The 12,407-nt window shown below is 43.5% G+C and overlaps 1 protein-coding gene across 1 annotated transcript in view; it reads right to left on the bottom strand.

Moving 5' to 3' along the window:
* LOC124595252 overlaps positions 1-12,407 on the bottom strand; it is a 129,276-nt gene that overhangs the window by 58,703 nt on the left and 58,166 nt on the right. Inside the window, exon 2 of the mRNA XM_047133921.1 lies at positions 6,164-6,383. Within this exon, the coding sequence (XP_046989877.1) occupies positions 6,164-6,383 (220 nt within the window). The remainder of the gene's footprint in view (positions 1-6,163; positions 6,384-12,407) is intronic.

Below are 12,407 nucleotides of genomic sequence, written 5' to 3'. Positions count from 1 at the left end.
CAAACAAAGGATAGTTGCACTTCTGTTGAAGACAATAGGAGTTACATCTGAAAGCTCGAATTTTTATGGAGATAGCTTCTCGAGGCAAAATTATTGAGAATATTTTACGCCGCGAGTAACTTCGTGTACAATGGAATCCTGTGGTTGTTGCTGGCTACCGTGCTGAGAAACACGTTTAAAGACGTATTCGTTGTAATGAATGTGGAGTGATGAATCACCTTCCATGTTGTATCGGCCACATGGGTGTACACGTTCCAGGAAACATTACGGTTTAAGTTTTATGTAAAGTTACGTGTAACCAATTCACATGTAAACAGTTTCATGTGCACATATACGTTGCAGTATAATCACTCAACTAGCGTAAGAGTACGCAATTTTATACGGATGTGTGCAACTAAACGTACCAAATGAAGCCATAAATTCTGCAGTTATTTTCAGTGACATAGATTTGAAGGAGTGCTGTGATGAAACTATGTTACTTTTGTAAATGAACTGTTTGCCAAATTGTGTTGGTAGTAATATCGAGGGGGATCAGTAGTCACCAATCAGAAGAGTCCGGCGTGCCTTCCATAGTCCAGATATAGTGGCGGCGGGACGAACACAACTACCAACCCTCTAATCAACAGCCATAATATTGGAATTTTCCGACGCCTAAACTCATGGTTGTCTAGTCCACATAAAAGCCGACTAAGCTACAATTTCGTGCTACTCTTTTTCCTATTAGAGAAACAGCACGAAATATAATGTTAATGGTTCACTGTAGGCCGAACAAGTTTGTCGCAGCGTCAGTTACAATAATTAAATGTACGCATTACACTATATTTGAATTCATCAGAATGTCAGGACGTGTGGTTACATTAGAAGCTGGAGAACACCCGATGAATGTAACATACAAAAATGAAATTTATGTGAGGAGGCCTCTTTTTCGTGACTCACTCAATGAACTGTAAAACCGAATGGACAACTATAGAATGCAGTCGGTGAAAGCTGTCCATTTTCAATCTGAGCGTGAAAACTTCTGTGTTGATCAAAGTTAAGGTCATAAAGCAGTAGCGTGAAATATGAGAGAGAACGAATTTCAATCGGCGGAGCAGAGTCGTGACGTCAGACCAATCGATCATGCCTGTGGTGAGTTAGAGCGCCAGTTGACACCCGTCTGTCCGTTAGAAACTTCTGCCGCAGTACTGGAGGAATGGTAATATGCCGTTTAAACGTAGCAGAGATTTTAGTAGAGGAGTGGGGGATGTGACAGTAGGGAAGAGCAGTCTAACGTTATGAAAGACTTTGATACAAAATTTTACTACACTTCCCCTTGTTAAGAGCGATATATAATGCACGCTATTTCAAAATAAAATTCCATCATCATTTGCACAGATATTTTTATTTCGCTTGTACGGTTTCAAGAAACTAATTTGTCAACTTCCGAAACCTACAAAATTAGCGGTATTATAAATTATTAGACCTTTGTCACACATTTATGTGAAGTAAAAGAACTGTGTTACAGGAACTTACTTAGTATTGGTTTAACAGATGTCAGTATCTTCTTCACAGAAGCATAATGCCATGATATGTCCGAAACTGCACATCTTGTATGTGATTACTGTAAACACAGATTGACAGATAGATAATTTACAGTAAATTCACTCCTGATGAACCAGTACTATGTAAGATTCTTATACTTTACATAAAAATTTCGCCAAAGTCTAATAATTTATACCAGCTCTAATTTTGTAGGCTGCTGAAGATGACAAAGTAATTTGTTGAAACCGTTAAAGCGAAATAAAAAATATATCTGTGCTACTGACGTGCGAATTTTAATCTGAAATGTACACAATATTTGCTGAAAAATAACAGCTATGAATAAAATAATCAAGCAGCTTACCAGCACAAACGGATGACTGCAGTAAAATACTGAACGACATTTCTGCATTCAGCGAAACAAAACTCCCTACCTCCACAATGTGTATGTTAACAAATCGAGGGAAAACGTAAAAACTATATTAAGATGCCATACACGGGAAAGCAGTACATTAGTCACAGATATGTATACATCGAATTGTTGTAGCAGTGAAGTTCCCTCAATAACAACATTTGGCCTTCAACAAGAAGTAGCTTTTGGAAATGAACACTTGTGCTCAACAAAGACACTACTTTTATGCTATCGATGGCATTTACTAATTAACTATTATTTATCGCACGACTTTAGTTTGGCAAGCAAACTTACAATACCGGTTATCCATTATCAAAAATAGCTTTTTGTATAGAAAATTTTATTTTCATCTTGATGAACGACAGTATTTCACACGAACTGAGTTACATTTATATTAGAATATGTTTCCTGGTCGTAAAATAATGAATCGTATCAACATGTTTCCTACGAAATTTTTCGAGGAAAGGAAATCCACAAGACACGATCAATGAGGCTCTCACTACCACTTTTTGACCTTGTTGGGTCTCTGCTCTAAATCTAGAGCGGATGGTTGCAAGATTATTTTTTTATTATTTTTTCGACAGCAAAAATAATAGTGCTATCGCCAACGGCTAATCTTTGACAATTTGAACGTGATAAAAACACTAACCGTTTGTGTGTAGCGTAACCTGGGGTTACTATATGTTAATATCAGATCAGACTTTCCCTGGCCTATGTAGTGACCTTTATTCTTAGATACTATTTCCTGTATTCCATAACAGTTTAATTATTTTTTATCTTCCAGTACTCTCCTGTACAATGGTTCCCATACATTTGTTTCTAGCCATATTAAATGTTTATATTGAAAGCAGTTCTAAGGGAAGTCATCGACCTCAAACTTAATTTCTGGAAACTAGTATTCTGCTAGCTTTGGACTTGGAATTATTACACTCTTCTTGACATCTGAGCGTATATTGCCAGTCTCGTATGTCTTGCACACCAAGTGGAATAGTTTTATAAGGGCTGGCTCTCCCATTTACCTTACTAACTCTGTGGCAATGTTATCTGCTCCAGAGATTGTTTCGTTTTACGTCTCTCAGTGCTATGTCAAATTCCTTTCGCTATATCATTTCTCTCAGTTCATCTGCAGCTACTTCCTCTTCCCTTTCCATAATATAGTCTTCAAGTGAAATCCCTTATACAGTCCTCCAACTTATTCCTTCCACCTTTCGCCTTGCCCTTCTTTGCTTAGTGTTGGCTTGATACCGGAGTTCTTGATGTTCACACAGGTGTTTCTTTTTGCTCCAAATGCTTTTTAATTTGCCTACAGGCATCATCAACACTACTGGCCACTAAAATTGCTACACCATGAAGATGACGTGCTACAGACGCGAAATTTAACCGACAGGATGAAGATTCTGTGATATGCAAATGATTAGCTTTTCAGAGCATTCACACAAGGTTGGCGCCAGTGGCGACACCTACAACGTGCTGAAATGAGGAAAGTTTCCAACCGATTTCTCATACACAAACAGCAGCTGACCGGCGTTGCTGCATTTTTATATTTTCTGCTTTCGTCAATTGTGGGTATCGTCGAGGCACACAAGCCACCACAAGCATAAATTCTTGGTTAATGACAAGAAATCAATTTTTATGATGTTAAAAAATATAAACAAAAAGCTGCCATGGGGAGGAAACGGAATAGGTTGTTGATGTAAACACAGATTTTCCCTTTTTAGGAGGACAGGAGGTGTGTGTACAGACGTCGGCCATTTGAGACGCTACGAGAAAGAGAAGGAGCGGCTTCATTGTTCAGAGAGCTGTCAACGACTGGGACAGAGGCATGCTGACCCCGTGGCCCTTTGTACAGCATCAGAACTACGCTAGTGCCAGAGGCTGATACGGAGACCGGTAAGCAATGCATGGTCTTGGAGGTGTGGTTCACGGAATTAGTTAAATGGCAGTTTCGTTAGTAAGCCGTTAGACGACGCTCCTGTCTCTCTTGTAGTAAAGGCGTAAACTGTCTTGTGATAGAAGATCTAGTCGTTTGGAGATGCTCAATCAGGTAATATGCTAACGACTTTTTTTTTTTAATTCGATTGATTTATATGGTGAACGCTCATACGACTCCCGCGGGGCAGCCGACGACTGTAACGATAGAATCCTTCCGTGCAGCTGTGAAAACGCCCTTTGATTCTGTACCATGTGTAAGTAGGCTGTTTAGGTTTTTATATTGGTAACGCCACGTAGCGCTCTGTATGAAAATCACTAGCTGTGCTGTGTGCAGTCGGTGGCTGGTTTGCATTGTTGTTGGCTATTGTAGTGTTGGGCAGTTGGCTGTTAACAGCACGTAGCGTTGCGCAGTTGGAGGTGAGCCGTCAGCAGTTAGTAATAAGGAAGTAAGAAATTAAAACGTCATGCCTCATGCAGCAGTTTTAGTGCATGAAATGCTAAAATGTAAGCGATAAACTTTTTTCCTTTCATCATTTCGTGGGGTTTCATAAACGTTTGAAATTATAAAGTCTGTTGCGAGTCACTAAGTGCTCTCGTCCCAACTACTGTTTGAACAGAAGCTATGTATTCGCACGTAGCGGGCCACACTGCTTTTTCACCACACCTCCGCCTCTTCGATAGGTAGGCTGTTCTTACCTCCACAGTAATTCTTTCCAGACAGCAAGAATATACACTACTGGCCACTAAAATTGCTACACCAAGAACAAATGCAAATGATAAACGGGTATTCATTGGCCAAATATGTTATACTCGAACTGACGTGTGATTACATTTTCACGCAATTTGCATGTATAGATCCTGAGAAATCAGTACCCAGAACAACCACCTCTGGCCGTAATAACGGCCTTGATACGCCTGGGCATTGAGTCAAACAGAGCTTCGATGGCGTGTACAGGTACAGCTGTCCATGCAGCTTCAACACGATACCACAGTTCAGTCACATCGTATTGTGACGAGCCAGTTGCTCCGCCACCATTGACCAGACGTTTTCAATTGGTGAGAGATCTGGAGAATGGGCTGACCAGGGCAGCAGTCGAACGTTTCCTGTATCCAGAAATGCCTGTACAGGACCTGCAACATGCGGTCGTGCATTATCCTGCTGAAATGTAGGGTTTCGCAGGGATCGAATGAAGGGTAGAGCCACGGGTGGTAACACATCTGAAATGTAACGTCCACTGTTCAATGTGCTGTCAAGGCGAACAAGAGGTGACCGAGACGTGTAACCAATGGCACCCCATACCATCACGCCTGGTGACATGCCAGTATGGCGACGACGAATACACGCTTCCAATGTCCGTTCACTGCGATGTCGCCAAACACGGATGCGACCATCACGATGTTGTAAACTGAACCTGGATTCATCCGAAAAAATGACGTTTTTCCATTCGTGCACCCAGGTTCGTCGAACTGTTTGTGCAGATGGTTGTCGTCTTGCAAACGTCCCCATCTGTTGACTCAGGGATCGAGACGTGGCTGCACGATCCGTGACAGCCATGCGGATAAGATGCCTGTCATCTCGACTGCTAGTGATACGAGGCCGTTGGGAGCCAGCCGGCATTCCGTATTACTCTCCTGAACCCACAGATTCCATTTTCTGCCAACAGTCACTGGATCTCGACTAACGGGAGCAGCAATGTCGCGATACGGTAAACCGCAATCGCGATAGGCTGCAATCCGACCTTTGTCAAAGTCGGAAACGCGATGGTACGCATTTCTGCTCCATACACGAGGAACGTTTCAGCAGGCAACGCCGGTCAACTGCTGTTTGTGTATGAGAAATCGGTTGGAAACTTTTCTGAAGTCAGCACGTTGTAGGTGTCGCCACCGGCGCCAACCTTGTATGAATACTCTGAAAAGCTCATCATTTGCATATCACAGCATCTTCTTCCTGTCGGTTAAATTTCGCTTCTGTAGCACGTCATCTTCGTGGTGTAGCAATTTTAATGGGCAGAAGTGTATGCACAAAGTTTGACGGAAATCGGTCAGATGCTTTAGTTGGAAATGTGGAAATACATAGGTACATACGATTTTTTAATATATATGGATGTGACAACAAATACATGGCTTTTATTATCTGACAGCTTCTGTGATGTTGCAAATTCTTTTATGAACGTGATGATAGTCCGGGGACCGAAACTGGTTCCTCGATTGAGAGAATTTGTTAGCAGCCCTTGTCGGTGAATGATGTCTGTCTGTGGCAGAGTTGTGTACGCGCAGCGCACCGGTGCAGGCGCCGCCTACCTGTTGGAGGGCGAGCGCAGCGCGGGCCGCCGGTAGAAGACGGCGAGCACGAGCACGTTGGCGGCCGAGCCGGCCAGCGCCAGCGACACCAGCGCCACGGCGTGTAGTGCCTGCCACGCGGGGCCCAGCGGCTCCAGCGGAGCCGCCCCCGACCCCGAGCCCGCCGACGACTCCGCCTCCGGTACGGCCCCCAGCGGCGCCGCCGCCGGCTCCACAGCAGCTGCACAAGCGTGGGAAATCTCTCTTGTAAACTAACTCTCAGTGCCACAAATGGGGAAATTACAACAACTATTAGCAAGTGCACTTCTATTACTGGCTAATCGCCAACAAATACGCCATCCGTCCGATAAGCTCCAAGTGTGATCTTATTCCTGTGGTGCAAGCGACGTCAGCGTAGTAACTTGGGTGGCAGCTTGCACTAAAAACTGTACACAGCTTATGTACATTCGACCAGTTGTAAGGAGACTGTGCGTCAACGTCGTTGTGTCACAGTCTACAAAGGAGCAATGAAGTGAACATGTCTAAATCAAGCGTTCATGCCGTTCTCCGAGAAGTTTTGTAGCAAAAAAAAAAAAAAAAAAAAAAAAAAAAAAAAAAAAAAAAAAGTGGGATGTTTTTCACGTACACTGCCCCTGAATAAAAACAACGACGCGTGGGCGGCTGTCGTGATTTGACTGAATGTAAAACGCTGACAGCTCCTTTCTGGAAGAAAAATATCATGGATGACGAGACTTGGTTATATAATCTTGATATTAAGTCTTTAAAGTTCTAAAGGTATTCGCTTCCCACGCCCGGGTTCCCGGGTTCGTTTCCCGGCGGGGTCAGTCATTTTCTCTGCCTCGTGATGACTGGGTGTTGTGTGTTGTCCTTAGGTTAGTTAGGTTTAAGTAGTTCTAAGTTCTAGGGGACTGATGAGCATAGATGTTAAGTCCCATAGTGCTCAGAGCCATTTGAACCATTCTAAAGGTAACACGTATAAAATACAGGGAGCATAAGGTTAATTACAACTTTCAGAAATCGGACTGGAGTTATAAGAGTCTAAACACATGAAAGGGAAGGAGTTACTCGTGAATGGAAGAGATTATTGCTGAATACCAATAAAACAGTTAATGCCGAGAGAAGTTCAATAACTTTCTGGTCATTCATTAATTCGCCCCAAGCGATTAGACCGCTTAACAATATGCCGTCGCAGGCAGACAGCAGCGAGACGCCACATTTACCAGTTCGATCGGTTTCCCACCAGCGCTGCGTAGGTCACTGACACAGTCACACTTACAAATTAAGCACCTCTCAGCCATTGTTTATAGGAACGTATTCTACATAAAAGCTTCTTTCACAACTACAGATGACTGCTCACCTAATAAACTGAAAATAACTCCACTAGATGAACGATATAGTCTATATTGGATTGTTTGGGGGTAGAGACCAAACAGCGAGGTCATCGGGGAAGGAAGTCGACCATGCCCTTTCAAAGGAACCATCCCAGCATTGGTCTGGAGTGATTTAGGGAAATCACGGAAAACCTAAATCAGGATAGCCGGACGCGGGATTGAACAGTCGTCCTCCCGAATGCGAGCCCAGTGTGATATAGTCTTTCTGTCAACGTAAAAGCAAGCAGTGCTCATGGGTAGAAGAAGTCGTCATTCCCGGAAGAATTCCGGAAGAATGTCCGTACAGGAGGACTAGAATCAATTTCCCCAGTAGTTATGTAGAGCAGTTTGCAGAGATTTACCCTGAGTGTGTCTATATGCGATTGTATTACCAAGCCTCACATTTGTATTTAACGTAATGTTAAAACACTTGGTGGAAAATGAACCCCTCCAAATCCAACGGGAATGCCTGCACACTGCGTCGCCAGCGATTCACAAGATGAGCAGCGGAAGTATCGGCATAACTTTGTGAAATACCCTGAAGTTGCTTTTTCGTGACGTAGTGTGGAAGAGAAAATCGGGAGTTGTCTGCCCGCTCTTCATTCTGCAGACCTATTAAAAAGTGGATGACCACAATCCGCGCCACCTACCATCCTCCCATGATTGTAACCTCTACGCACGCTTTTCCACACTGTTATACCCCCAGAACACAACTTATCCCTTAGTAAGGTTCTACTGCACTTAGATGTAGTACAAAATAAACATCGATTTTGTAACATTAAAACACTGCAATTTTCCATCCCCTGCCACGTGGAAGCTATTATTCCCTGAGAAAATATGAATGGGACAATGCTTGTAGGAAATTTGACATAGTTTTATCTTATGTTGAGAAACATTTTCGCTAGACGTAGCGGTTTTCGAGATGTTCAAGAAAAACTTTAAAAAGTGAACTTCACCCTCATAAGGACGCTTCTGTGGCTCCTAGAATGTCGTTGAGCGGCATGTAGGTCCCAGTTCCGATAAATCTTCGTGACTCGAAACAGCGGATGCTGCTGTCATCATGAGGGCATATAAGATTTTATATGCTACTGATGTTTGCCTCTGCCGGCCGAGGTGGCTGAGCGGTTTTAGGCGCTTCAGTCTGGAAACGCGAGACCGCTACGGAGGCAGGTTCGAATCCTGCCTCGGAAATGGATGTGTGTGATGTCCTTAGGTTAGGTAGGTTTAAGTAGTTCTAAGTTCTAGGGGACTGATGATCTCAGATGTTAAGTCCCATAATGATCAGAGCCATTTGAACATTTTTTTTTTTTTTTATGTGTGCCTCTCATTCAAATGCCCATGAGTGTATTTAACACTTGCGAATTTCATACACTATTCATATTCATAAAACTTTCCTCACACTCGGTTATCAGTCTACGATGGATGTCAAATGATACAACATTCTTTCGACTATGAAAACGTCGTTCTTGGCACATTCGTTACAGGCTGAAGCTACTAATACAGCCTTTCACACGTCTTACTTGACTATATGAGTAACATTAGCCAGGCCTTTACCACTTAACAAAGATGGTGGAAGACCCGCCTACCCGAAAAACAGCGACTATGATTACCCACATAATGTGGTCCAGAAGGCTGCGCTGCAGCTAACCAATGCCCTGTCCTAGCCTTTTGAGTTGTTTGGCAAAATAGTGTCGCTGTACGCCATAACAGTCCGATCCTATAGCTCAGTGGTCAGCGTGTCTGGCTGCTATGCAAAGGATATGGATTCAGTTCCTGGTACTCCTGGGGATTTTTCCTTGGTGGGAAAACTAGATCGGCTCGAATTGGCAACTGAAATGGCAAGGTCACGAAAGTCGACAACGGACGGAACAGCGGTATACTGACCACATGGAGCTCCATACAACACGCAGTGGCGCCGTTGGCAGACAGTGACACGACTCTCGGCCGGTCCTTACTGAACCATCAGGGCCAGAAAGCGAAGCTTTGTTCTTTGCTTTGCTACGTTATAATAAGCTCGACTGATATTTTACATTTAATGTAAAAAAGTTGAACTATAAAAATTACTTTAGGGTGCGGTATATTGTGATAAATGATATAAGGCGTTAGATTTCTGTGAAAAAGCAGGGACCTCTTAGGTGTAAAATAAATAAATAAAGGAAAAAAAGAGTGCAGGTATGTAAAGAATTTTGGCTATAGTATCTTGCCAAATACAACCTCTAGAAAAGCAGTCCGAATATTAGTCTTAGATGTGACTATTTAGTTAGCACCAGAGTTACATCTTGGCCTGTGCGTTGTATGATTTACCTCGTGTTGCGTACTTAAGATACGACTGCTATTCGTTGAGGACTGAGTATGTCTAGATAGTGGGCTAGTGATTTACTGTACGAGGGAACTCTGGGTCTCGTGTGGTACTGACAGAGGTCAGATTTTACCGCTCCCGCATGGGGACCATATATTTGCCGAACATATTAAAAATTCCAACGTTTCGGTCTTCATTTGGTGGCAGGAGAGCCAGCTAGAATGTTATATTCTGTTATTTGCTTGAACACCGAAGTTTGTGCTGTGTTGCGCTGGGGAAAAAATAATTATTTTTACATGTATTTATTTAAAGTTCCTTTGTGAAAGTCCACATCAGAAAGAAATACCAGTAGTAGGTCAATAAGACAGCCAACCAGTTGCAGTAAATGGTACTCAGCTAACCTGAGCCTTGGTTTCAACGGATTTAAAGCCGTGTTCTTCAAAAGGACAAGTAGTCGGCATGTAGCTGTTAACACGTTCTGGCGTTTTATGTGACTGATTTTACTGATGTAACAAGCCCTTGATTTTAGAGCATTTAAATTTCACAAATGGCTTTTCAGTTCGCTGCTGACACATTTAATGTGGAGATGTTAGAACGCTTTGTTTACTGACTGCTAATGTGAAGTTTGTTTCATGTTCTTCTGAAGAACACGGTTTTAAATCCGTTGAAACGATGGATTAATTTAATTTAATACCACAATTTATTGTAACTGTTTGGCTGTCTTATTGATCAGCTATTCTGTAACCGTTGCTGCAATGCAGCCATGTACAAAATAAAGAATGATACGCGGCTGTTTGCTGATGACGCTAAGGTGTGTGGGACGGTATGGTCGTTGAGTGACTGTAGGAATTTTCAAGATGACTTAGACAAAATTTCTAGTTGGTATGATGAATGACAGCTGGCTCTAAAAATAGGAAAATATAAGTTAATGAGGATGAGGAGGAAAACAATCTTGTGACGTTCGAATACACCACTAGTCGGGTTCTGTACGACACAGTCACATCGAATAAATATCTAAGAGTAACCTTGGAAAACGGTATGAATGCGCACTTCACGCTGGTGGTAGGGAAGGCGAATGCTCGACTTCGTTTTATTCAGACAATTTTGGGAAACTGTAGCTCACCCATGCCGTTTGATCCTCACCATGTTGGATTAAAGAATGAGATCGACGCGACGTAGATGCATGTTGGTAGATTTGTTACCGGTAGGATTAAAAAATATGTTCAAATGTGTGTGAAATCGTATGGGACTTAACTGTTAAGGTCATCAGTTCCTAAGGTTACACACTACTTAACGTAAATTATCCTAAGGAGAAACACACAACCCATGCCCGAGGGAGGACTCGAACCTCCGCCGGGATCAGCCGCACAGTCCATGACTGTAGCTCCTTAGACAGCTCGTCTAATCCTGTAGGTTCGATCAGCATGCGTGTATTACGGAGGTTCTTCATGAACTACAATGTGAATCCCAAGAGGGAAGACGAAGCTCTTCTCGCATGGCCATGCTACATAAATTTTAAGAACCAGAAACTGATGCTGACTATAGAACGATTCTAACGCCGCCAACGTACACTTCGCGTAGGGGCCACGAAAATAAGAAAAATCAGGGATCGTAAGGAGACTTTTAGACCGTCGTTTTCCCACTCTCAATTTGAAAGTGTAACAGGAAAGGACATGACTAATAGTGGTACGTGGCACTCTTTGCCATGCAACGTACAGTGGCTTGCTGTGTTTGTGGATAATGTATGTAGATGTAGATGTAGATGTAGATGTAGAGTGTACCATGTCCTAAAATGCATTACAGTACGGCACGACAAAAAGGACTGTTGCAAAATGTTCGTTACATTGCAAACAGCCCAGCTGCAAGACTGACTCAAACAGTAAAGAGAAGAGCAGAATAAGGAACGAAAGAAGAAAACGTTTGAAGAAAATATAGAGAGATGACTACAAAAGGAAACTGCTTCGGTGCAGAGCAGTTTCCTATTCCTGTGTCAGAACAGATACGTCAGATGTTGGTTTCCATTCATTTAGTTAGTTTTGTTCCCTGATGAAGTTTTAATTGTCTTTTGAAAGCAAATTGTAGACACGGAAGTTGGTCGCCTTCAAAGTGCCACTCAATTACACAGATCCTCGCAGGCTTTTCTGAGAGCGCACATTTTCCGGCCCGGTCGGTTCATAGCGGGCCGCCTGTGACGGAAAACCGCGCCGCCCGCAATTAACGGGGCCCGCGGCGCCACGGCCTGAATGGCCGCCACCGACGCCCCACAAAGGCGATATTGCCGACGCCGCCGCCACCACAGCCGCGAACGCTACGCCCCCGCCCCCGGGACGCTGCAGCCCATATCGCCAGCCCCGTCTGCCGCCGCGGCTGAGACCCGTGTTAAGTGGTAATTTGCCAGCGTTGGCTGCCGGCCTCTGTGCCTAGCGCTGGTTCGCAGCGTGAAGGGCGCCGCCACAGGTGTGGATACGGCATGCACGCGCCTACCACACTCATCTCCGGGACGGTTCTGCGTGTTCTGGATCAATTATGGGGATTAATTAGGAGCTACCCGCTTCCGCAATGTGATGGCAATTAC

Source organism: Schistocerca americana, chromosome 1 (genome assembly GCF_021461395.2).
Source record: "Schistocerca americana isolate TAMUIC-IGC-003095 chromosome 1, iqSchAmer2.1, whole genome shotgun sequence".
NCBI lineage: Eukaryota > Metazoa > Arthropoda > Insecta > Orthoptera > Acrididae > Schistocerca > Schistocerca americana.
Note: the sequence above shows the minus strand (reverse complement) of the source record. Positions and strands in the feature narration are given on the sequence as shown.